Source organism: Dermacentor variabilis, unplaced genomic scaffold (genome assembly GCF_050947875.1).
Source record: "Dermacentor variabilis isolate Ectoservices unplaced genomic scaffold, ASM5094787v1 scaffold_15, whole genome shotgun sequence".
Classification (NCBI taxonomy): domain Eukaryota; kingdom Metazoa; phylum Arthropoda; class Arachnida; order Ixodida; family Ixodidae; genus Dermacentor; species Dermacentor variabilis.
In genome coordinates, this window is record NW_027460313.1 from 1,417,827 (window position 1) to 1,445,599 (window position 27,773).

At 45.6% G+C, this 27,773-nt stretch overlaps 1 protein-coding gene across 2 annotated transcripts in view; it reads left to right on the forward strand.

The window, feature by feature from the left end:
- The window catches only part of LOC142567985 (peptidyl-prolyl cis-trans isomerase-like 3), a 46,920-nt gene extending 29,014 nt beyond the window's left edge, over positions 1 to 17,906 (forward strand). Inside the window, exons 6-7 of one of the 2 annotated variants that reach the window (XM_075678080.1) lie at positions 5,434 to 5,509; positions 17,743 to 17,906. In XM_075678080.1, the coding sequence (XP_075534195.1) occupies positions 5,434 to 5,482 (49 nt within the window). In that variant the 3' untranslated portion in view covers positions 5,483 to 5,509; positions 17,743 to 17,906. The remainder of the gene's footprint in view (positions 1 to 5,433; positions 5,510 to 17,742) is intronic. The other variant, XM_075678079.1, reaches the window with a different exon arrangement.
- Positions 17,907 to 27,773: the final 9,867 nt, after the last annotated feature.

The following is a 27,773-nucleotide window of genomic DNA, read 5'->3' on the forward strand; positions in this document are numbered from 1 at the left end:
GCGTTCTGTTCAGACGTTCAGTTAATCCATTGCTTTGAGGGTGATACGCAGTGCTCTTGCGGTGAGAGCAATGCGTCAGCTGGAGAACGTCCTCCATAAGTTCTGCTGTAAATGCTGCACCGTGGTCGGTGATGAGAACAGATGGTGCACCATGTCGTAGGACGATGTGGCGTACAAAGAACTTGGCCACTTCATACGAGTTTGCTTGCGGAATAGCTTCGGTTTTGGCGTACCGGGTTAAGTAGTCTGTAGCGACGACTGTCCATTTGTTGCACGAAGAGGTCGCTGGGAACGGCCCAAGTAGATCCATTCCTATTTGTTGGAACGGTGCCTGAGGAGGGTCCACAGGGTGAAGAAAGCCAGCTGGTTTAACTGGTGGTTTCTTGCGGCGCTGACAATCACGGCACGTCTTGACGTACCGTTGCACAGAAGAAAAAAGCCGGGGCCAGTAATACTTCTGGCGTATCCTTGCTAATGTCTTAGCGAATCCCAGGTGTCCCGCACATGGCTCATCATGGCAGGCTTGCAAAATCTCTTGGCGCAGCGCCGACGGCACGACAAGGAGGTACGTATTTGGACCGCTTCCACAGTTTTTCCTGTAAAGGACGTTGTTGTGCAAAGAGTATGATGATAAGCCGCACACGAGCGACCGAGGTAAGACACCTTCAGCTCCTTGAAGGTGCTCGATCAGCAGCAGCAGCTCAGGGTCAGCACACTGGTGCTCAGCCATCTTTATGGCATCGATAACGGCGGCAAATGGCGTGTCATGGTCAGGGTCCAAGGACGTTGTAGGGAGTGGTGCGCGTGACAAACAGTCGGCGTCGCTGTGCCTCCTTCCAGATCGGTAGACAACTGTAATGTCGTACTGTTGTAAGCGCAGGCTCTTACAAGCTAGTCTGCCTGAAGGATCTTTGAGGCTGACAAGCCAGCACAGGGCATGGAGATCGCTGACAGCCTTAAAGGGTCTACCGTACAAGTAGGGTTGGAATTTACCAATTGCCCACACAACCGCTAAGCATTCTCTTTCAGTGGTTGAGTAGTTTTTCTCAGCCTTGGTGAGACTGCGGCTTGCATAAGCAATGGGGCGTTCTGCACCAACTTGCCACTGCACAAGAACTGCGCCGAGACCCGTATTGCTGGCGTCAGTATGAATTTCAGTGTCAGTGTCTTCGTCGAAATGAGCAAGTATTGGGGCCGCATGCAAGCGCTTGTGCAATTCATTGAACGACTGCTGCTGCTCGTCCGACCAAATGAAAGGCACATCGTCGCGTGTGAGCAGTGTCAGAGGCTCAGCAATTCTCGAGAATCCCTCAATGAAGCGCCTATAATATGAGCACAAACCAAGAAAGCGTTGGACAGCCTTCTTGCCTGTGGGTGTCGAAAACTCGGCTACGGCAGCTAACTTGTCGGGGTCTGGTCGGACGCCTTTAGGACCAACGATATGGCCAAGAAATTTGAGCTCTTGGAACCCGAAGTAGCATTTTTCAGGCTTGATGGTGAGGCCGGCAGTACGGATCGCCGCAAGGATACTCTCGAGTCATGCGAGATGTTCGTCAGACGTGCTCGAGAACACGATGTTGTTGTCCAAGTATACGAGGCAGGTTTGCCATTTGGGTTCAGCAAGCATGGTACCCATAATTCGCTGAAAGGTGGCAGGTTCAGAACAGAGACCGAACGGGCAAACTTTGAACTCATAAAGCCCGTCAGGTGTCACAAACGCTGTTTTTTCACGATCCTGTTCATCAACTTCTATTTGCCAATAACCTGATTTAAGATCCATTGAATAAAAAAAATTGGCATGTTGTAGACGATCCAATGCGTCGTCGATGCGTGGCAATGGATAAACATCGCTCTTGGTGACACGGTTCAGCTTTTTATAATCAGCTGGGTAACTCAGATTGTTGAGACGATGCGATTTCCAATGTGGTGATGTCAGTAACATCAATAATTTCGCGAAGAAATGCGATTGTCATTCCTCGCGGTACATGCCAATATTCGTTGCTAAAGTTTGTTAGCAAGACGACTGAATATTTGTTGCGCACCTGAAGAAGCCCTCTGGCTATGCAGTTGTGGCACTCAAGAAGTAGGGGGATATCTACCTCAGCAACTCCTTCGGCGTCGTCCTCCATGTTGCATCAGACAAGGGTAAGCATGCTGCTCTTGGGTGGTAACGTGACGTGGTCGTCAGCTATGCGAAGCGCGATGTCACGGTCGTTGCCATTGCTGTTCACTATGGCTTGCGTAATAGCGAAGCTGACTCTAGACTCTTGCAAGTCGATGATGGCACCATTCGCCTGCAGGAAATCCATGCCGAGTATAAGGTCCTTCGAAGATTCAGGAAGAATGACGAAGTCGCCGATGTACGTGAAGCCCCGAATGTTGACTCGTGCCGTGCACCAGCCCATTGGAGTTATGAGGTGCCCTCCTGCAGTACGAATCTGAGTCCCGGTTCATTGCTTCGAGACTTTGTTCAGGATACGCGTGAGATTCTGGCTCATAACAGACATTTCCGCACCCATGTCGATTAACGGCATGACTTCATGGTCATCTATGGTAACTGGTACGTCGTAAGATACTGACACCGAACTACACTCCTTTCTCTGCATCTCAATTACATTATCGTGGTCGTCTTAGTGGAGGATCTTCAGTGTTCGCAACGTCAGCGACCTCACCTCCGCAAGTCGCTGGACTCAGTTTTCCCGGGAGGGAGGGCTGGGTGAGCGACGCCTTGTGGCGCTCGGCGTGAAGATGGGGCTGGAAGGCCTGTTTCGGGCGGCTGACGGTGACCGGGGGACACGGTATCGTGGGGCAAACGAGGTCCTGGCGTTCCTGAGATCTCCAGGGGGCGTTCATCATTGCGCGGGCACGGCGCATTCAGTGAAAATCCACGGAGCCCAGCTTGGCGGTAAGGACACACCCTGTAGAGGTGATCAGCTTCACCGCAATGAAAACACAAGTGCCTACGGTCTGCAATGCGCCATACGTCGCTCTTGCGGTGTGGTCGTGTTTCAGACATGAATGGCGTGCGGCGAGTCCTGAAGTCGCCAGTTGCTTGTTCAACAGCGCGCGCGCCATGAAAGTCCGGGACGTCGCGCACATCGTAAAATGTCGGGGGCAACGAACTTCTCGCAGCTTCCGCATACGACATGCGAGGCTGCGGCTGCCGTACCTCGTGCTGTGGTGTCTCGCTTTGCTCCGGGACTTGTACTGCCTGTCTGATTTCCTCCAGGACGACCTCAGCCAGAGCGAGTCGCGGTACCGACACTGGAGCCACCGGAAGCTTTTGAAGCTCTTCTCGGACAACAAGCCTAATGAGCTCCCGCAAGGTGTCGGTATTGTCGAAGGGTATAGCGAGAGGGTCACGTGATAGGGTCGACACATCGCGGTTGTACTGCTTTGTTCGCTACTGCTGTGCCTTTTCCATTGATGTGGCTTCCGCGAGAAACTCTGCAACGGTCTTTGGTGGGTTGCGTATTAGTCCACCGAATAACTCTTGCTTGACGCCACGCATCAAGTTCCTGATCTTCTTTTCTTCCGGTATGGATGGATCCGCACGTCGGAAAAGTCGGCACATATCTTCCACAAACATTGCGACGCTTTCGTTCGGCCACTGCACTCTCGCCTGAATTGCATATTCATCTCGCTCTTTGCGATCGAGGCTGGCATATGTGCTGATTAGCTGCTGCCGGAATTCGTCCCATGTAGATAGGTCCGTTTCACGGTTCTCAAACCATGTCCGCGCATAGTCCTCAAGGGCAAAGTAGGCGTTGCGTAGCTTGCGCTCTGGAGTCCAGCCGTTGAGTTCTGCGACACGCTCAAAGTGATCGAGCCAGTCCTCAACATCTTCGAAGGTGTCCCCATGGAAGGATGTGGGGATTCGCGGCTGGTTAAGGACGACCTCGGTCGGCGCGGTTGACGAAGAAGACGGAACTTAGGTACTCATCCTTATGACTCGAATGGGTAGAGGCTCGTGCTCAGGTGGCAGTCCTTGAAGTCGACGACTTGTCCGTACGTGAATTGGAGTCAGCTCGACCGGACTTCGTACTGGGCTTGTAGGCGGTGTTCGATCTGGGAGTGGTAGCATGTACCCAGCACCTCCACTAGAAGAATGTAACATAAATTGAAGACGGAGTCTTACGAAAGACGCTTCTGTTTAATCGCGGGCCAAGAGAAGAACACGCAGCTTACGCGCTTCATCGTCTTTCATGGCGCCGACCTTTGCGCGCGCCGTCCCGCGGTGCGGGAGCCCTACATCATTGTGTCAATATATACAGTCGAACCCACTTATAACAATATTCAAGTGCCACAAAAATTCCATTGATATAACCGATAATTGTTATAAGTAACTGGGTTGCATGAAAAAAATAAATATAGGGGGATGACAGAGCTGATGTAAGAAAACTATAATGGCGGTGAGGCCAGTGCCCCTCCCTACCGCCTTTCTCCATCCGGCTGCTGATTGCGTTCACTTGTTTAACTGCTTCCTGGGCGCTCTGATCGCGTGTAACAAGCTGCGGCTGTCGGCTTTAAAGAATGGCACTGCTACAATAACTGGAAAGAGGGGTCATGGGTGGCAAGCGATATGCGAGCACCGCCGAGGCATCGCTTTGGTAGCCCCAAAAGGGGCCTCTTAAAAAATGCGAGAAGGTTGCGGCGGCAGCCGGTCAGCTTGAGAAATCCAGAAGAAACGCTGAGGCGAGATTGCCACAAGTATCTCACCATGTACTTCTCACTGGCTTGCACAAGAAAACCCTATGTCCGTCAGCCTTGCATGCTCTACGAGAAGCTTGCCGACATCCTTCTCCAAGGCATCCAGGTGCTCCACGTAGTACAGTGGAAAGTTCCTTGTGAAAACGAAGCCTTGGAAAGACTGAATCATCTGCTGGGCCTCCTGTGAGGGCAACTTTAAGGCAGCCTTCCCTACTGCAACATCGCTGTTATCGTCGTCGTTGCTATCCGATGAAAGCACATTCATGACGATCGCCTCATCGGTTAGAAGCACTTAGTTTCGAAGTCTATAACCGTGCGCTTTCTTTTCACCGGCAACTTTGTGCATTGCCAATGATCATCGGGAGGATCAGTCATCTTCTGGTTTGGCAGCAAGTCAAATGAGGCTGAGAAAGCATGTAGCCAGGAACGATTTCAACGCAACCAACAAAGACGAACATGAACGATTAGGCTGATAGCAGAACTGCAGTGAATGAGGAGCCAGCGAGCAACGTGTGAGCAGCGAAGTTGGCGCGGTCCATTCGTGTTTCAGAGGGTAGCACGGTACAAGAGCTATGGGTGCAGCCCATTCGTGTTCGGAGGGATGGAAGGGCGATGGGAGAGAGGCGCGCAGAGAAGGCTGCAAAATGAGTGTGTGGCGTGTGTGGGGCAACAGGTCATCGTGCAGCCGCTCGAATTTCTTGTTTTCTTTTTTTCTTTTCAAAGATTTCGCATTTCGGCGTGGACACCCAGCAGCCAGACTTCATCGTTATAACCGATAATGCAGCATCAGGACATTGTAGTAAGTGGGTTATTTCACCATGGAAAGCATAAAAAAGTTGACGGTGCAGCAGCTTCTCATTGTTATAACCGATATATTGTTAAAAATAAGTGAGTTCGACTGTATTAAAAAGAGAAGTGGACATAAGACGGTATTGAGGGACATCTGAAACTTCGGCAGAAAGGGATGATGAATGTGAGTTAGCTATAACAAATTGTTGGTGGTCGGATGGATCCAGGCACAAACAGGCAGGTGCAAGTTTAGTTGTGAGCGTTTCAAAAGGTGGGAATGAGGCACTTTGTCCAAGGCTTATTCAAGATAGAGGAAAAGGGCATCAATAGGAATGTTAATATCAAGATTCGAGTGTAAATCATGCAGGAATAGTGCAAGCTGTGTTTTGCAGGAGCATCCTTTCCGGAAGCCATGTTGATTAGGATGGAGAAATTTAACAGATGCTAAAAACTTGGGAGTGTAATATGTGCTCTGTGATTTTCAAACATGTACTAGTAATATAAATGGGGCGATAGTTGCCTGGGCAGGAATGGTCACCTTTCTTGAATACTGGAATGATCTTCCCGAAGTGATAGGCGAAAGGAATGCATTAATTATCAATAGACTGTTCAAATATGAGTGACAAGATAAGCTTGTGACGTTTTTCATTTGTTTTTAAGTGCTTTCACATTAATGCCATCTAGACCCATTGAAGACAAATATTTTAGGGAGTCAGTCACCTTGTCGCTGCCACTTGGTTTGAATTGAATAGCATTCATTGGTCGAAACTCATAGTGTGGAAACTCCAGAAAGTCATTAGAAGGTTCAATTATGAAAACCGAACAGAATGTATTATTTGGGATAGTCGCAACAACAGGTTCAGTGACACTACATTCATTTGTATCACGCAATGAAATGGCATTAGAATTGGTCGGGTTTATTGTTCTTCAAAAGTGCTTTGGGTTGGTATGCAACATAGAAGCAGTGGCGTAGCCAGAAATTTCATTCGGGGAGGGGGGGGGAGGGGGGGCTCACATTGCAGCTCGGTCTCCTCATTAAGAGGAAGCTTTAGCTCTGGTGCTCGTATCTAAATACATGTAGAAGCAGAATTCGTTTTTCTCGGCAACCAGTGCACCAAATCTGACGAAGTTTTTTGCATTTAAAAGAAAAACTTTAATTCTAGTGATGGTTGGTTTTGAATTTTTCATTTAGATTGTCAATTCTTTATTAAAAATTCACCAAAATTGCAAATTTTCAGAAATCTAAACTATCAAGTTTAAAACTATGTAACTCCGCAATGAAAAATGATATCACACTTCTGTGAATTACACCTAATAGTACATCTACGGCGGACAAAATTTCTATGTTACACATGAATTGCAAAAAATTTAGCATTATGGAAATACAGCTTTCGCAGTATCCTTGTACACAACGTAACCAATTCACCTAAGATACGAATTGACACACCAAATTTGTCCGCTTTGACTGTTATAATAGATGCCGTTTATTGAACAGCGACATGTGTTGATGCAGGGCTATAAGTTTGTAAACGTCATGCTTCTATTTTTTTTTTAACTTACGAGTTTTTCAAAATATTTAAACAATGTTCAGGCCCTAAATCGAAATTCCGCTTCCAACAGACACAACAATTTAACTTTCTCTCTCAAATGCAACAAATTTCATTATAAGCGATTTCGATTAAAAGCGTTTCTGTGTTTTACATGTATTTGAATAGGCCGCGTCGGAGTTGGGCGCGAGCTAAAGCTTCCTCTCAAACAATTTGTCTAGGGATCAAATACATGAATAATAACTGTATTGTCACTACCAAAGATGCTGCAAACGAATTCTTGAATGCTACGCTCTGTCAATACAAGCAAAATATGTATTTTTTCATAGAATATTATACTCGGATGTGCCAAAAATTGTGCCCAACATAACTGATGTCAATGCTTCCATGTTTTTGTCTATTTAGTAAGTAAAAAAAATATCACACGAACTTTAGAACTATATCAGTTCAAGACCAGCAAGGCAGTGCATGCCGCTGATATGAAAAATGTAAAGGCCATGAAATTAACAAGCTGAGGACAAATATTGTAATGAAACTTTGTCATTCAAGAACCTTGTTTAGATTCTTGTACATGACGTAGTAGTTCTGCGGAAACCTGCAAGGTGGAGAGAAGTAATTAATACAGGGAAAAATCAGACATCCACCCGTTCGTAGCAATTGCTACAAAGGAAACCCATACGGGTTCCTCGAAAGAAAAGCCTCAGAGTTGAAGAAAAATTCGTCCTGGTCCGAGACTCGAACCCGGGACCACCGCCTTTCCGGGGCAGCCGCTCTACCATCTGAACTAACCAGGCGGCTAGCAGATGGCAGGGCGAAGTCGAATTTGTCGACAATACACGAAGCAAAGGCAAGAGTTTGACGTAGTAGTTCTGCGGAAACCCGCAAGGTGGAGAGAAGTAATTAATACAGGGAAAATCAGACATCCATCCGTTCGTAGCAATTGCTACAAAGGAAACCCATACGGGTTCCTCGAAAGAAAAGCCTCAGAGTTGAAGAGAAATTCGTCCTGGTCCGGGACGAATTCGTCCTGGTCAGGACGGTTTCCTACAAAGGAAACCCTTATGGGTTTCCTTTGTAGCAATTGCTACGAACGGGTGGATGTCTGATTTTTCCCTGTATTAATTCTTGTACATATGCAACGGCAAATGAAAAATCTCAATGACGCTGTCATTTGTTCTAATGTATTACGCAGGAGCAGCTGTCACCGGTCGTGTATCGTGAGTAACTTCACCAAAATTATAGCCGCAACAGAGAGCACGTATAAAGAGCAGGATTTCTGCAAAATAAAGGAGGGCGAGTCAAATGAAAGTCAGCCAATGCGAATATATGGTAAACAGGATACCTTATTTAAAAGTAGTCTCCATGATCATTTAGACATTTGTCCTGTCGTCTGATGAGTTGCATGATTCCCGTCTCATTAAATTCCTTGGGTTGCTGCTTCAAAAAGTCTGCAACTGACTCTTTCACGTCATCGTCCGACGCGAATCTGGTTCGCTTAGCTGTTTTTTCAAATGCTCCATAAAGTGGAAGTCGCAAGGCGACAGGTCTGGGCTGTATGGCCGATGTTGCAGCGTTTCCCACTTGAACATTGCCAGTTTTGTATTAACCACATCAGCGACTTGGGGACGGCGTTGTCGTGGAACAAGATGACCCCATTCGTCAATTTTCCACGTCATTTGTCCTTGAATGCGACACGCAGCTGATCTGGCATTTCACCATATCGGAAACGATTGATAGTCTCTCCAGGTTCAGCAAATTAGATCAGTAATGGCCCCTGACGATCGAAAAAAAAAAAAAAAAGTCAACAACACCTTTTCGGTGGAAATGACGGCCTTTCCTTTCTTGGGAGTGGTGAATTCGAATGTTTCCACTGTATGCTTTGCTGTGGTGTTTCAGGCTCGTAGAAATGGCACTATGGTTCGTCCCCGATCACAATTGGAGACAACAAGTCGTCACCCTTATTGTGATACTGGATCAGATGAGTCAAGGCAATGCTGAACTTCTCCGTCTTCTGGCGGCAGTTCAAAATCTTGGGCAACCATTGCACACACAAGAGCGGATAACCGAGATGTTCATGAATTATGGCGGGAACCGAACCGTGACTGATGTTCACATGCTCTGCCAGTTCATCAATGCTTATCCTCGTTCTTGTCTCATCAGCTCATCAACCTTTGCAATTTTGTTAGGGCTGATTGCACAATGGCTTTGGCCCGGCCTTGGATCGTCTTTGCAACTTTCACGTTATTCTTTGAACCGTTTGCTAGAACGCTTCACAGTGGCCACTGAAATTCAATGTTCAACGTACACGGCAGCCATACGATGACTAATTTCTTTTTGGGAAATACCTTCAGCTGTCAAAAACCTCAGGGCACCACGCTGCTCAACTTCTAGAGCGTCCATTATGTCACACAACCATGTTCAACCCAGTGTATGAGAGCATTAAACAACCTTGATACTCACACCTGTGTGTCACTTTTCTAATAGTGAGATGCCTCTCTGTCACGTGCATGCCTCGCAGATAATGGACCGAACAATTATTGCGCGGGGTGGGTTGGCTCACTTTCATTTGACTCGCCTTCGTACATTAGAAATGCGAAGATACAATGCAGAGACCGCAGCTTGATAAAAGGCAAAAAAGTGTCACTGGAAACAAAGTTCACTGCACGTATACACAAAACCCCGCAACAAGATATTTAAATATGCGTTTAAGTCTCCAGTTATCTACGTATCTAAAAAAAGTCACTGTATACAATGCGTCAAACAAAGCAAATAAACATGTTGCGCAATCAGAGATTCAGAGAATCCTAGATCCCACCCCCATTCCATCCACTCCCCCCGATGTATTGCGCGCGACGGAAGGCGGCGTGCTTGCTCCCCGCTTTTCTCTTTTGCACGCACAAGAGTGAGCCACCATCGCCATATCATCCATTCCAGCCCCCCATCCCCCTCCCTACGCTTTCACTCGCACATACAGCATGCGGCGCGCGGTCACGATGTTATCGCCTTTGGACTTTATACGAAACACGACTGCGACGGCGACGGCAGGATTGCGCCTGGAGTGTCCATATACTAATTGCTATCGCAATACTATATAATAAGACTATTCGGCCACTGAAACGTCCCGTGGCCCATTACTGGCCGCGCGGTGTTCGGAGCAGCACGAGAAAAACGCATGCGCTCTGGCTGCCTCTGGCAGCCCACGGGTAAGGTAGCGAGGACAAAAAAATTGAAGAGGCTCACTGTGTCCTCGCGATTAAAAGTCGAAGTAGAAAAAATAAATAAGAAAGTAGTTACCTTGGCTGACTTTAGTGTCTTGACATGGATGCTTTGGCGTAGGTGAAACAAAAATGTTGATATTCTTTTATGTGTCATGACGGCACAAATGAACCACCAGAACGCTTCATCTGATCGGACCTCGCTGCTGGCTTTGTCAACTTGTCTGAGAGTGTGTTGATTTGGCTTGTCTCGTTGTATGGTCTTATGTAAGACTTTAGAAGAGTCAATGCACCTTTGGCATCCAATATGTATAGTAACATCAAACCCACAAAGTACCGCAATTGAAAATCTAAAGCACAACTTTGGAAATGTGAATGCACTTTTCACATCAAAAGTTTATGAGAACATTATACCCATAAATTTCGGAATTGACGTCCATGCACTGCATAGATTCCGTGGCCTCCGCAAGATGCTGTGGCGAGCCCATTCACCATCAAAACGCCCTTGAAACTTTGTGCTCGGATGGGGCTGCTTGTGTTATGTGACTCCTGGTGCATGGGCACTGCCGCGAAATCCAGCCTGAGTTCGCAAAGTTCGCGCTGAAATGTCTTTTCGAGCGTGAAAAAGACATTCTAGAGAAAATTCAGAATGATTTCCAGCACCTGTGATTGCTTGGGTGGGCAGTGCATGGACAGCACGAAAAAATTTTGGGGGGGAGGGTGGGGCTGAAGCCCCATAAGCCCCCTCCCCTTGCTACGCCCCTGCATAGAAGGTAGGGTTGAGTGAAGTGATCTGTTTGATGATTGCTCAGTTAGTGTGTTGTCCACGGTAGCGGTAATAAAAGGTGTTTGGAACAAGGAGTGAAGTATATTTCATCATCAAATGAGGGACTTGTGCCCAGCATAGTCTAAACTCATCTGATGTGTTTTTGTGCACTGCCTGCTCTCCATGTCTGTCAGTAGCCGCCAACGGGGTGAAAGTGAGTGGGGCTGGAAGGGTGCATCATTGGCAGCTGGTGCAAACGGAACGAGGGGGGTCTCATATAGACATAGCAATTCCTCCTCCCATAGTTTTGCGCTTGGTAGTGGTCCGGAAGTTGTCGCTGTCGCATCGACTTTCACTGGGCGGTCACCGTTTTTTCTGGAGCTTGCTGGCTTTCTCCGCTGAAGGTGTTTCCTGCATTGGGAGTGTCCATTCTGAAGTGTCATGTTCCTTTGGTAGCAGTCAAGCCATGTTAAAAGAAGCCTGAGGGCGGCTGCCTTTGGTGGTGTCGGATGGCGTGGAATGTGCTTTTAAGCGGCATAGCTGATTGGGGTGTCGGTGGGTAACCATCCCGCTGACGTTGACCAGCCATGTTCTCAGGCCAATGCGTCTCTTCACGGTGGTGGAGACCCACTCAGGCTTTTGTTGGAACTGGTGGGCAAGCACTTGCTGTCCTTTCTGGAGTTTCCAGCAGCGCGGAGCATCTTGGATTTCTCGTGTGGCCTTTGAAGTTGGGCAGAACAGCCAAAATGTGTGTTGACAGCTCGTCGAAAAACATGAACTTTGTGGGGGCCTGGCTTGTATTCTGCATGGTCGTGTGCTGTTTGAACAGAAAGCGTATGATGCGCCACTGTACTAACCCTGTAGAGTCTCTTGCAAGAGCACATTTTAGCTTTCCAATGTTGCGTTTGGCCTGTCCGTTTGTGCCTGGGTGCTGCGGAGCAGATGTTACCGCCGTGATGCTGCTGTCACTAGAATTTCTGGATTTCTGCCAACACAGATGCTGTTCAGTTGTCTGATATCACTTTGTGGGGCAGTCCGAACATTGCAAACAATGAATACAGGGCATTGACAACAGATGTCGATGTTCTTTTATTCGTATGGCGAACTTCAATCCATTTACTGTAGGTGTCCACAACCACCAGAAATGTGGAACCATCAAATGGGCCTGCAGGGTGGGCCAAGGTGTGCCAAGGTGTGCTCAGTCTGTCCCAATCCGGCTTGATGTCGTGGCAACCAAGTTCAGGGGACGTAGTTTTTCAGCAAGTTGTAAAGGTCGTTAGCCACCATTGCTCAGTGTTCTAGGCATTGGTCATAGAATGTTAAGAGCCCAAGAAAAAATTGCAGCTCCTGCTTGTTGGTTGGAACATGTGCCTCTGTGATTGCCTGCGCCTTGTCGCTGGTGGGGTGAATACCTTCGGCATCGATTTGGTGACCTAAAAATTTCACTTAGGCACTGTGATGCAGCACTTATCCATGCTTAAACGTAGGTTTATGCTAGCAAGCCTTTCCAGAACAAGCTTTAGGCGAGCTGCATGTTCCTCACTGGTTGCACCACTGATTGCATCGTCCAAGTAGACGTATACACCAGCGATTTCCTAAAACTGGCATCCTATGTACTTTTGGAAGATAAGTGGGCCTGCCACTACTCCAAATAGTAGTCACTTGGCCCTTTACAGTCATCTAGTAGTGTTAAGAGTGACCACTTGAGTTTTCTCGCTTCTGCTGCTGGTATGCTTGGGTTAGGTCCAAGGTGGTGAAAATCTTTTCTCCACGTAGTGTAGTGAAGACTTCCTGTGGTGTTGGCAATGAGTACAAGGACGATTTGGTTGCTAAGTTTATGGTGAACCGGTAGTCCTTGCTAAGAGTGGTGTGGCCCAGTCTGAATCTTGCAAGTTGACCGTGATGTTCAGTCGCATGCCGAGGTTGATGATGCTATGTAAGTCATACAGTGCTGTTGATGCTGGTGGACTGTGCTGCATTTCAACTTACATTATCGTTTTTGGGGCATTCAAATTTTTGTGTCGCTATTGTAGGCCATTCACCTGTTTCTTTGTGATACAGGCCTTCTCAATGTGGCCGCGCTTATGGCAGAAATTGCACGTAGCTGTTTGGTACGTGTATGTTTGGGGCCTGTGCTGCCCATCGCTTGTGGCTTGGAAGATCTGTCTACACTTGCCTGGTCGCGATGAACTTGGTGAGTTGCCTGGTGAACTGGCTCTATGTTTTTTCAGATGTCTTACTACTGTTGGCCACCGCTTTCTGCTTGAGCAGCGATGTCGTAGGCCTTTGTGAACTTCCGGTCACTCTCAGCAAGTAGTCTTTGTTGCTAGAGAGCGTCCCATAGTCCGTACACAGATCGGTCGTGCGACATAATGTCTAAGGGAAGCATTGTTGTGTTGACAGGTGACGTTGTTGGTGCTGTTTGCTGTCCGGTAGCTGCTGGTGCAACATCCTTTGTGTGTAGTGTCCTGAAGTCACAGTTGGTGGCCAGGTTCTTTAGTGCTGCGACATAGGTGCTTACCGTCTCTCCCTCCAACTGGTCTCGTTGTTAGAAGCGAGCTTGGCTAAAGACCTCTGATCCTCGGATGGCTTTGGGTCATAGTGTTTCTGAAGTGCTGCGACAATGTTTTCGTAGGCCACTTCAGCTTGGCTGCTTGGCAGCACCAAAGTACAGATGGTGTCATACGTCTGCTCACTGCAAAGCGGCAGCAGCTGTGCCCTCGTCTTATCAGAGTCCATGATGCTGTTAGCCTCGAAGTAAAACTGGAGGGATCCAAAACATGATGTCCACGATGAGCCATTAAACTCTGATAGTCGGCTTGATGCGTCATGCCATTGCGTAGCACAGGTGCAGGTCAAGATGAGCTTTAAATCCACTGCCTCATTGCTACCGTTATATGCATGGTAGATGTAATAAAAGTTGTTCGGAACAAGAAACAGTTTATTTCATCATTGGAGAGAGGAACTTGTAGCACTGTGCGGTCTGAAGTTGTCTGCTGTGTTTTTATGCGTCGCCTGCTCTCCATGTCAGGAGCCACTGCTGGGGAGAAAGTGAAGGGGGCTGGAGGGGTGCATCTTTGACGGCTGGTGCGAGAGGAAAGAAGGGGGTCTCTTAGACATAGCAACTAGCTTTTTGTATTCCTCTGCCACTGCATAGTATCTGTCCCAAGTAACTGTTGTGTTAGTTTTCTTGGCTGAGCGAAATAGTAGCTGCTTTTTCTTATTATTTAGGCGCATCATGCTAGTGTTAAACTAGGGGGACTGGATACTCTCGGTATCTGTGATGGTTGGAATGTACGATCGCATAAGGCGTTACAGTTCTCTTTTAAAAGGTAGCCAGTTGAGTTAACTTTACATTGCTGATAGGAATAGACAAAATTCACAGAAAAAGTTGTAAGTTCTTCAATCATGCTAGCATAGTCTCCCTTGTCGTATGAGGCAAGCGTTTTCTTTACCTATGTGCTTTTAAGTATGTTGTATTCAATTATACCACGCACTACTCTGTGGTCACTTAGACCAGGTAACAAGGTAACAGGGGAAAAAAATTTCTGTTTGCGTCATAAGGACAAGGTCGAGAATACTGGCAAAATGATCGGTAATGCACGTTGGCTCAGTGATCAACTGAGACAGCCTGAATGTAAGGCATGTGTCGACAAAGGCACTATTGATGTTCCAGTGAAACCTCGTTAAACCATAGTTGGCTGGAGCTTGGAAAAAGTACGTACTAAACGGTAGTACTGCTTAACCGAAATAGTATGAGATCGCCCACTTACCTGTCGAAAACGAAACTCAGAGAAAGTGCGATGAAAGGGCAAGAACATGCAGCATTTATTCACTTCGCGTGACAAAAGTCTGTTATTTTAGTTTAATGCTGCCGCGGCTTAGCAGCGACAACAATGGCCTCAATCTTACTGAAGCTGCGAGCCAGCTTTTCAGCCATCCCCTTTTCTTAGCAAACACTTGCATGGCAGATTCCTCATTGGCATTGCATATTCTTCATGTGCAGAAGTCGTGGGGCACCTTTTTCATTGTGGGGTGCTGTTCTCGTCACGTCGGTTGCATTCATGAGGCTGACGTAACGTGCAGCTTCTGCTACTGTCGGGCCTGAATCACCCATGCTGTTGCTGTGCGCATCGTCCTCATCACTGTAGTTAGGCAAAACTTTGGCAACGGAGGTAGCGATGGCGAAAAGTCGTAGCTAGCATCTTTTCACAGTTGCAGCAGCGCCACTGAGCAACTTCTCCGCATTCAAAATACGTACCACACACCGTAGTCAACAGTAGACCCCTGCCGTGTGACTGCGCCGACTTCTTTGTGCCATGTTCAGTAGCACGTCCAATTTTTCTTCTGTGCTGAGCTGCTCTTTTTTGTATCCGAGCTTCAACATGACGCGAGTCCTTGCTTGCACGACGCCGAAATGATGTTGATGTGGCTTTACATGCAAACGCAAAGGATGCTTGGAGACCGTTGTTCTGATCTCTGAGGCTTGTTGTTCTGACGGGCTGCCCGATGAGGATGATGCACCGCTGTGATTACACGAGGAAAAGTGGAAACACTACGTGTTAATCTATACATACACAATAAGCTGGTACGCTTTATATGGATACAAAACGCATTATTTTCAGTGATTTGACTTCTTTTAAAATGAAACTACCGCTTAAGCAGGTAACATTTAACGAGGTTTTACTGTATTTCTTCCTAACATGCATGCTAAGTCGAACCATGTTACTCCAGGAAGATTAAATTCCCCCAAAAGCAGGATAGAGGTATTGTGACAAGCAGTGGTAAGGGCTGTCAAGCAGTCATGGAACAACTGCATAAAGGAGTTATTACTACTCGGGCGTCTGCAGCAAATTCCAACGAGCATTCACAGATAGGTCACATTACAGCAGAGCCAAAGCACTTCCAGCGTTGAGGGTAAATTTATGAGTGTTCATCTACGAGCACAGTTGGTGGTGATAAGAACACCACTGCCATTAGTGCCAGCGTGCCTGTCTTTGCAGAATATTTAGAAATGAGAAAAATAAAAGATTTTGCTGTCATTTATCAATGAATTGAGCTATGTTTCTGTTAAAAATATGATATTATAGCGACAAGAAGACACAAGGCTGCACAAAGAATACACAAGACTGTACAAGGCATCATGTTTCGAAATGATGCTGCGAATGTTAGCATATGAGGAAGATAAGGTTGGGTGAGAGGTTTGGCTTGCTTTATGTGGTATGGGCGATTGCTGTGATTCAAGCTCGGCGAGCTGCCTTGCAAAGTGGTCGTAAATGGAAATGTTGTTTTGTGCTGCTAGTTTGTTGTAATGTTGCTTGAAGTTCATGTTATTTGCCTGTGGGCAAGACGGGTGTTGGGGGAGTAGGCTTTGATAACACTGTATCCAGTACCCTTGAATATCATGGCTGATGAAAGAATTTGTTTTTTGTCTTTGAAATGTGACAGCTTTGGAATGATTGGTCTGTTTTTATTATTTTTGTAAGTTTTAGGCTGGTGCCCCAGATCAATACTAAGGTGCTTGACAGTAATGCCAAGGAACTCTTTACAGTGGTCAATGATTCAACGCCTTGCATTGATTTCTAGTCTCACTTTGCATATCTTTCAAGCCATGAAAAACAAGATTGTTTCGCTGGGAGCTATTTTTAGCATTGTCAATAGGGAAATAAGGTCTGATGCTCGTGTCAAGCACTCATTTGTGCGATCTTGAAGCAATTGATCTCTAATTATAATTGGTTTCAATTGTTTCAGCAAACACCCCTTTATTTATAAAACGCTTTAGAGTTTGTTATTAATAAGTTCTACCTCCTTTTCTGCCATTGGTGCTAAATAAATTTGCAACAAGTTGTTCCATGACAATGCCGTATCAATTCTTGGTGGACATTCAATTTGACCATTGACTGTAAACGTATTAGAGCGTCATATTGCTATATTCAAGAAACTACTAATCCCTAATTCTGTGCAGTTTACAAACCTAAAAAATACAATGCATTTGCTGATTATAAAATTCAGCTTGATCAGGACAAAATCTCAGCATTCTGCCTTTTTCCTATTCCTCTTTAATTATTGTTCAGAACTGACACACTTTCCTCTTTTCAGCGCAAGGGCAGTCAAATCTTCATAGCGAAACCTAGTCGCCCAACTGATTTGCTCTCTTCTTACTGGCCTATTGTAATGAATTCACTTTCTGACAAAATTGTAGGACGTCTACTTCATTCCCACCTCTATTAGTACTTCCTACACTCTTAATTTACGTCATCCTCACCAATTTTGTGTTTATGGGAAGAGTGCATCCCTTTGCTTTATACAGACTCTGCAAAACTTTAGAGCACTTTAAAGATAATAAATGCCACGCATTACTTATTTCTCTCTATTTGAAATGTGCTTTTGACATCGTATGGAACCCTACAGTCCTCCATTTCTTGCACTCCCTGGCCCGCGGAACCTTTACCTGTTACCTAAATTGTTCCTGGAAAATATGACCATCATTTACCAGTCTAGGGCCAGTGAGGCATCAGCAACTTCTATCAGCAGTCCGCAGTTCTCCACTACAGTGTGCTTCATAATTAGATCATGGTTTTGGCACATAAAACTCCAAACTTTAATTAATTTTGACATAGTTCATTGGGGGATAGAGGTTATTGTATGGTTTTTGTTATCTTGTGGTAGTCAAGAGGTGTAACCTTTTTTCTAACAAAAATTGTTTGCTTTGCAGGGTCATTGACGGCATGGACACGCTCGAAGAGCTCGAAAAGGTGCCTGTGAATCCAAAGAACTACCGGCCTCTTCGTGATATCAAACTGAATTCTATCACTATTCATGCTAATCCTTTTGCATAGTAGGTATTTTGTGCCTTTCATTAAATGAAACTGTCATTGATTTTCTTTGTAAGTTGTGGTTGAATAAAAACTTGAAGGGGTATTTACGTATTCCTTTAAGGAGGGATATATAAATACCTCTTTATGTAGGAATATTTTTATATTATTTATTACGTTGAAGATATAATGATATTTTTGTCCATTCATTTTCTTGCATTAAATGAAGGCCCAGGAGCTCTAAACCCTATTCTAAAGTATTGACAAGCCTCAGAGTGCTGTGAATAATTTAGTAAATAGACCTGTAGTGGCATGTATCAAATCCTATAAGCATGTGTTAGCATTTTTAACGTGCCTAGTGAACATTACACTGATGTGTTTTTTGTATGGTCTGCTTACCAATGCAGTGCACAACGTTTTGGTTGTCAGGGCAGGTGTTGTGTCACTTTACTTTCCACAAATGTTGTCTCCCACAGGGTTGCTTAATAAGTTTGAAACGAAGTACAAGTGGAAATACTAATCTAGATTGGTAGTTTACACATCAAGAACACAATTAGACCAGTCTTGTCATCAGTGGATGCTCGGTGAGCCACTGTGGCATAGCCAGGAATTTTTGTCAGGGGGTGCAAGCACTTGACTGGGGGAAGGAGGCAGGGCAGGTGGGTATTGTTGACACTGTGTTATGCCAGGTATCCTTGGTACACAGGAATTAAGGGAGGGGGGAGGCAAGTGCCTGGTGTGCATCCCCCGTCTGCCCTGCCTCCTTTCTGCCTCCAGCAAGAAAGGATGCAAAAACAAAAGACCGGTGGCGATGTGTCACCTGCAGATTCCCACACCAGCTTGCTGTGACATCACAGGTTTTTGGCAGTGTCCGCTCTGTGCTGATTAACCCTTTCCTAATAAATATTACACTGCATTTGTAAGCGAATTCTCTACCCGGCAGATTTGAGGAATCATTTCTACATGAACACACACCAATTACTATGCGAAACTGCCATTAAATTTGTGACGTGGCGCAGACATCATTGGCACTGCGGTTTGGAGGCAAAATTTGAAAAGAAAAGCTCGACCTTATTTTATCCGCTGATATTCAACTACCTTTTGTTAATAAATGTACACAGAGTTTTGGAAGAATACCCCATCAGTCTAATCTCGTGTCTCTCTTTGCAGTCCCTTTAAAGGGGTTGCTCTACCAATCCAGACTGTCTTGGTATTTGTGTTTGTAGTCGCTTTAATGTCCCATACTACAACAGCACAGAAGTGAGACAGTGCAAAGCCTCTAGCAGTGTACTGTGACAACAATATTTCGGGGCAGGAAATCAGAAGGGGACATTCTGAATCCATGAATAAGCAGACATTGAAACATATTTCTCTGTCGCTCAGGTGATTCTCTTACCACAGCGGCTGTAGCCCAAGCAGTATAAATGCAGTGACTCTCCAATGCCAGCTGGGCTCTGCATTAAAACTGTGACTTCGGCCAGTTGGTAATGCTCCAGTTTGATATTAAAACAGCGCCCACATATAAACTAGGTGGTGTGTGACATTCTATCTCTCTGTCCTAGTTTTTCTGTACGCTGTTTTATATAAAAAATTGAAGACAACCCTGTATTACATGAGATTTCGAGACCGGTGGCCACCATGATGGGCAGTGTGTGCAAGATCTAGACAGCAGAATTATGCCGGAGGGTTTCCTACAAAATTTACAAGAGTGAAATGTGACGCTAGTGTCTGCAGGAGCTACAAGTATGTCAGTTCAGCCAGCATGGGAATGATGGGTACTACATGTGTTTGCCTAAACTTTTGGCTTTTAACGACTTTGTGACTTAGTAAATTGTGTCATTCTGAATTGGCATATTTGCACGGTTACAGCGTGCACCTTTTTTGAATAAAAAGCCTGTTCATATTTGGATGCGCATTACAATCATAACTATTTCTGCTCAAAATTAAAAACAATACCTATACTTATTAAAAAGAAACTCATTGCAAGGTAGCTAGCCACACTGCCACCAAACAGGTGTGGTTGTTTTGCGCCTTTGTTTATGGTTGCCATTTTCCAGTTTGCTGTTCACCTGCTATAGGGCTTCTGCTTCACCACCTTTGGTGGAAGTAGTCCAGTGGCAGGATGGAAAAAAAGGACATTTTTGTTACGAGGCATCCTTCAAGCATAAGGTGATTCTTCTGGCAGAACAGGTTAACCGGCAGGGTCGCGTGTGTTAGGCGTTCCCGAGACGTGTCTGCAACTGGCGCCAACAAAGGAATTTTTAATGCATTAGATGTAACTGCAGATGACTCTCTGAGGTCGGTAGTCAGCTTGGTAGTCAGCGAAGCGAAAGTGTCGTCGGTCTTCGACAGTGACTAGCCCCTAAGATTCAGCTGTGTGTGGGTCTGTGTGCCTTTGTATGTTCCATAAGATCGTTTCAACATGGTATGCGCATTGTAATTGGGGGCACAGTAGAATTGTGCAACTACGGTAAATATTGCATTGTGAGTGCAACAATGCACAATGATTTGGAACAACAATTTTTTCACATGGTCTACATTGCCAAAGACAGGCAATGCAAATCACAGTTGCCATTCAGTTAAAGCTTGACATTTCCTTGCAAGAAAATTGGTTGCTTGATTTATTGATTGAGTTTAGAATCCTATACACCACAGTAGCTATGCAAGCTGCCATAGTGAAGAGCTTTGAATTAATTTCAACTATTTTCGGCGTTGCTTTGAATGACCCATCGTGGTGACTCTGTGGGGCTCTGCTACTAAGCAGGAAGTCATAGGTTCGGCTCCTGGCCCTGACGGCTGCATTCCGATGGAGGCGAAATGCAACAATGCTCGTATGCTTAGGTTTAGGTGCACGTCAAAGAACCACTAATGATTGAAATTGCTCTGGAGCCTTCAATTAACGACGTCCCTCTATATAGCATGTATGTTGTGTTGGCACGTGAAACCTGATAATTCGAGTTGATTTTGTTTTTTTTTAGCATGCACCCAAAGCACAGTACACGTTAGTTCTATGTTAGCTGGGCTAGCTGGTTTACGTTCAACATGGGGAACAGAGCATAAGAGAGGGCAAGTGGGCAGGACAGATGTGCTGCTCATGTAGGCAACGCTTCTGCCCGGTTCATTCATTTGTCCCGCTTTCTGCGCTGTATGCCAGATTGAGTGGTACATGTTCTTCCTTACATTGTGCCGGAGGTCGAGTACAGCCACCAAAGCTGAGAATGTAGCCCGCGACCTTCATTTCAGAGATTCGTGCTCTGTTTGGAGGTGCAATATGATGACGAACTGCTGGAAATTATGGTAAGAAACAACCGCTGCCTGCTAAAGGTGTACTTCTGCCACTAAAAAATTATGTGGCAAACCCCTTAAAATATCGAACAGTGGCGGTATCGCAAAAACGCTTTGTCATGACTGAACTGAGTTTGTTAGTTTACTATTTCACTAAATGAACACAATGTTCAGGAAGCGGCTTCATTTTTGTATGTTACATTCAGATTGACTCATTGAAAATTGAGCACTTTCGTTTCTGAGGTCGGATTCACAAACCCAAATTCACAAATGGCCATTGCCTGGGCGCCTTCGCTGCCAAAGGGCGCTATAACATAAAGCTGTTGCAATCTGTTTCTGTTCCATTTCTGCCGTTAGTCCTCCCCACAAAACCGTCAGAATTCACTCTCTAAAATTATGTGTACATAATGATTATGCATGATTATGTCAAACAAAAGAAAGATTCTTTACCAATCTATGCCTTTTTCACCATTAGCCCTTTGCTATTGGTCAAATTCATCCTGCCGTGCCCACTTTGCTTTCTGTCACGTGATGTCACAAAACCGCAAGAATTCAATGTGTCAAAGTGACGTGTACGCACTAAAGATGTATTAATATGCATTATATAATAGATGTATTAAAACTGAATTTTTTTTAATAGCCAGAGACTGCTCCGTTCCGAAAGAAATAAAAGATGGCTGCCCACTGATCGCTCTCGCGCTGGCTGCTCGAAGCTACCAGCGAGATTGAATTTCTTTGTGCATAATAATTTTTTTTTATTTATTGATACTGCAATGAAAAGGTCTATAGACCTTTTCATTGCAGTATCAATAGTCTTTTCCTCCTTGCTCAATGAAAAGGTCTATCGACCTTTTCATTAGGCGAGGAGGAAAAGGTGCGCCGCGAACCTTTCCTCCCCTCTGGCTTGTGCGATCCGACACGGCGCTGCTTGAAAGTATTGCTGTCGCGTGCAGCGGAACGATTTTGAGATGTTCTAGATCATACTTTGTGAAATTTACGCAATGTGCGTTCATATAAGATCGTCAGAAAAGCCTTTCGGTGCATCAGTAACTGCAGCATGCAGAAATATCTATTGGGGGTGCCAACATGTGACACGCATCATCAGTCGCGGTGTGTGTATGTGTTGTGAACTATTTTGGGTATATCGGTTTCAATTCAATGAAGAGAACCAGTGTCTCTGTGTTACCAGCATGAAATGATAAATGTGCTCCCTATCCGATCGCTTGGCGTAGGGACTAAAACATAAGAGCGCATGCTCGTGTATGGCCAACCTAAGACAACCACGAAATATCTAAGCGGCAGGCGCTGTCAAATATTTGTGGTACACCGGCATCGTTCTCACGCATGTCAGATCTAGTAGGCTTGAAATAACTATATGTCTGCGCTAGCCTCCTTCATGAGGCCGATGGCGCTGCTCAACACAGCAATCACTGCGGTTGGTCAACCAGCATGACACATATATATATAAGCTATGTGCTTCAGCATTGTCTTTTTGCCCTGTAAAGCCATAATATCCGAGATGGATCGCATAAAAATAATGCGATGGCTGTTTTTGACGGCAAAATTTCTGTAATACATGTGAGTGTCGCAGAGAACAGGACGAACACAACCGAAAAAAAAAAATCTGTTATCCTCTTTCTTGAAATAGAAAGAGAAAACGGGCTAACCCCGCAGTACGACGTCGCATAGTCATGCCGCACAACGTTTATAGATCTATAGACTTCAATGCCGCATGCTTGGACCATGCGCTATATAGAACAAAGATATCTGTAATCCAGCAACTGTACCACTGCTTAGAAGCTCGCACAGTTTGTAAGCGGTCACTTTGCTGGACAAGTATAGTTCACACTGTAAGGTATGCTGTTATTACTAACCAAAACTATTTCGTTCATGGGTGGAAACCTCATCCACCGAACCAAGTAGTCACGCAATGTAATCTGCAGCTAACAGTTTGAACGCTTGCCAACATATAACAGCACAGCTCCTATCGTAGCAAAATGGCACCCAAGCTGTTACGATCGTCGCGTGTGTTTCATTGCTCCTAAACCGCAGCTTAGAACTAGAGGATAATACTTCAATAGGGCCACAACTTCCAGAAATACACAAATGATCTCTGAAGCTGATTATGTGTAGGCTCAAACAGGCGTGCACACATCACGCTGCGTGCTCCGTCCACCTCAAATGCAGCAGAAAGTCCGGTCACACCGACTTAAAGCACTTCATTACGTCTCACAGAACCGTTTTGCACGTAGAAGACGCCACGTCATACTAAATAGACCGCACGAGCGTGAAAACAAACGCCAGAAACTACCGCCGAGTGTATACCTGCCATGCAAAATGGAGCGCTCGCCCAAGCCAGCATGCCGACTGCCCATAAATGGCGCCACTGCGTAGCAATATGGTGGCGCCCATGAAGAAACGGTCTATATACACGCTCTGAACCACGGCCCGACGCGGTGTGCGCGACAGCAGCAGCAGCAGCAGCAGTGGGAGAGTCGAAGGAAGGGGCAAAGAAAGCTTCGCTTTAAAATTGCTCGCTAATGAAACCCGATGGGGTCCAAATTAATCCCGAGTCCCTCTACTAAGGCTTGCCTCGTAACCGTATTCGGCCCGTAAAACTGCAGAATTCAATTGCCATAGATTCCAGGACACAAAAGTTAGCGTGTCAGATAATGGCCACGCTAGCCTTCCTCAGTGAAAAGCTTGGGGAAATTGGCCCAAGAAAAAAATAACCCTTAGGGTCCGCCATGCCAAGTCACCCTCCAAGCAGTGGCCTAGCCGAGCCCGTCACTCAAGATATTAGTGAACACTTAGCCTTGTGGCCAGATTTCTTATGGAGGCAGGAAAAGTGTTGTGGTTGTTGTTCATTGAGCATGTGTCTCATAACCACTATACGGAGGATTAGCCAAGAAATTAGGGGATTCGACCAGCCATAATTGCTTTGTGGCTATGGTGTTGGGCTGCTAAGCACGAGGTCACGGGATCGAATCCCGGCCACGGCGGCTGCATTTCAATGGGGGCTAAAGGCAAAAACACCCGTGTACTTAGATTTAGGTGCACATTAAAGATAGGTGGTCCAAATTTCCGGAGTCCCCTAGTACAGCCTGCCTCATAATCAGATCGTGGTTTTGGCTGGTAAAACCCCATAATTTAATCAAATGAGGGGATTATTCAAAATTAGAATCAAAACTAAATTTTCAGGACTGCTATAAGGTAAATGCAGTTGAAAGGTGAATTTACATGTTAAAATGAAAGCATAATAATAATAATAATATTTGGGGTTTTACGTGCCAAAACCACTTTCTGATTATGAGGCACGCCGTAGTGGAGGACTCCGGAAATTTTGACCACCTGGGGTTCTTTAATGTGCACCTAAATCTAAGCACACGGGTGTTTTTGCATTTCGCCCCCATCGAAATGCGGCCGCCGAGGCCGGGATTCGATCCCGCGACCTCGTGCTCAGCAGCCCAACACCATAGCCACTGCGCAACCACGGCGGGTAAAATGAAAGCAATAATAGCATGAAGAATCATTAATTGAATGGTACACACACGCACAAAAACAAAAGAAAAGGAAATGTGTAATTTTGACAGAATTCGGTTGAACTCCATAAGAAACTTTTAGACATCTGAGCAAACATCCCTGTGTCTGAATCCCTGAGTAGAGACTCCAAAAGAAAGTATGAGGTTCCATTAAATCTAGGCGAAGTCTGGGAAGAGTTACTTCCAGTATTCTTTTTTTTTTCTTGCTGCAGTAAAGAGGCGACAAGATGGAAGGAAGCAATTGTTTCTTTTGTGCCATCTGAGGCTCGGCGTGGCGTCGAATGAACAAACACCTATTCCTTTCGCATTGGAATGGCCGACAACCCTGCTTGCGACAATGATGGCTGCGAGGAGGCGATCAAGCACCTCTGCGACTGTCCCGTTACACTGTGGCAAGAAAAGTGCTCGCGACTGCATTAGGAAAGTTGTACGATAACCCTTTGATGGAGGAAAAGTTCTAGGACTCTGGTCCAGGTGGGTCTTCGCTCTCAAGGCCCCAAATGCTCTACCCAGGTTCTTAAGGACTTGTGAATTGTGCGGCCAACTTTCAAAGTTGTTGCGCATTGCATCGTGTTGTTGTGTGCATTTTTTCTCAGTTTATTTTGTATTGCGATGACAATTAGATTGGCACTCCAGGCTCATTTCTGGCATCGCCATCGCCGTAATGTTCCGTATAAAGTCCGAGGGCGGTAACACTGTCGCCGTACGCTGTACGCTGTATGTGTGGGTGAAAGTGTGTGAGGGGAGCTGACGATCGCGGTTTAATCTTCCCCGCGCGAAAGGGAAGAAAGCGGTGAGGAAGCGTGCCATCTTCCGTCGCGCACGACGCACCTAACATTGTGAGGCACTGGGGGGAGGGGACAGAGGGGAGCAGCGTTCTGCTCCGGCTGCAACCTGTGGCGTAGCCAGAAATTTTGTTCCAGGGGTTCACGTTGCAGCTTGGCCTTCTCCTTATGGAATTTGTCTAGGGATCAAATGTCTGAATAATAACTACGTTGACATTGGCACAGATGCTGCACAAGAATCCTTGAACGCTACGCAATGTCAAGACAAGTACAATATGTATTTTTTCATAAAAGAATATACTCGTATATCCCAAAAATTGTACCTGAAATAACTGATATCAATGGTTCCAGCTTTTTCGTCTATTCAATAAATAAAGAAAATATCACACAAACTTTAGAACTTTATCATTTCGTAACCAGCAAACCAGTGCATGCCGCCGGTATGAAAAATGTAAAGGCTATGAAATGAACAAGTTGAGGCAAATATTTGAATGAAACTTTGTCGCTCAAGAACCTTGTTTATATTTTTTGTACATATGCCACGGCCAGAGAAAAATCTCAATGACGCTGACCTTTGTTCCAGTGTATTGCGCAGGAGCAGCTGTCACCGGTGGTGTGTTTTAAATGCACCGAAATTATAGTCGCAACAGAGAGCGCATATAAAAAAGCAGGAGTGCTGCAAAAATATACGAGGGCGAGTCAAATGAAAGTGAGCCACTGCGAATGTATGACAAATGGGGCATTTTTATTTAAATGTCTTTATGAGCATTTAGACATTTGTCCCACTCACTAAAGAGTCGTGTGATTGCTGTCTCATAAAACTCCTTGGGTTTTTTGCTTCAAAAAGTATGTAACTGACTGTTTCAGGTCATCGTCTGACACAAATCTGGTTCCCTTGAGCTGTTTCTTCAATTGCCCCAGAATGTGGAAGTCGCAAGGTTACAGACCTGGGCTGTATGGCGGAAGTTGCAGCGTTTCCCACTTGAACTTTACCAGTTTTGTGTTAACCACATCAGTAACATAGGGACGGGCATTGTCGTGGAGCAAGATGACCACATTCGTCAATTATCCTTGTCATTTGTTCTTGAATGCGACATGCAGCCGATCTGGCGTTTCACCATATCGGAAACGATTGATAGTCTCTCCAGGTTTAGCAAATTAGATCAGTAATGGCCCCTGATGATTGAAAAAAAGAGTCAACGACACATTTTCGGCAGAAATGATGGCATTTGCTTTCTTTGGGTGTGGTGAACTCAAATGTTTCCACTGTAAGCTTTGCCGTAGTGTTTCAGGCTCGTAGTAGTGGCACCATGATTCGTCCACAGTCACAATTGCAGACAAGAAGTCGTCACCCTCATTGTGATACCGGATCAGATGAGTCAAGGCAGCGCCGAACTTCTCCGTTTTCTGGTGGTGGCTAAAAATTTTGGACGTCCGTTGCGCACACAAGATCCGATAACCGAGATGTTAATTAATTATGGTGTGAACCGAACCGTGTCTGATGTCCACACAGAGCCAGTTCATCGATGCTTCTCCTCTGTTCTTGTCTAATCAGCTCATCAAGCTTTGAAATTGTGTTGAGGGTGATTGCACGGTGGCTTTGGCTTGGTCTTGGATCATCTTTGCGACTTTCACGTACTTCGAACAGTTTGCTCCAACGCTCTGCAGTGGCTAATGAAATGCAATGTTCAATGCACACAGCAGCCATACGGCCACTAATTTCTTTTTGGGAAACACCTTCAGCTGTCAAAATCCTCACGACACCACGCTGTTCAACTTTTGGTGCATCCATTATGTCACGCAACCATGTTCAACCCAGTATATGAGAGTATTAAGGAACATTTATCCGCCCATCTGAGTGTTACTTTTGTAAATGAGAGGTGCCTGTGTCCTAAACGCATGCCTCGCAGATGAGAACCGAGCCATTATTGCGCGGGGTGGGTTGTCTCACTTTCATTTGACTCGCCCTTGTACATTATAAATGCGAAGATACAATGGAATATGCAAATGCGAAGATAGAGCTTGATAAAGCGAAAAAAAGTGTCACTGGACACTTTTTAAGCTCCCGATAGCAGCGCTAAGCTGCTGCCCACAATCGAAGTACAGTTCGAGCAGTAAACACGATCGGCGTGCAAAACAACCACCGGCTGCATTACTTCGCACAAAATAACATTTTATTTTCGTCCTTGGCAACCATTATCTCCGGGCACAAAGTATTTGTACTTCAGTAAACACTCAACCCGACGTGTCACCGAATATCAAGCTCTTCCAACACGTCGGCCTTCCCGCGACGCAGTCGGCTTGGAAGGTATATGGCGG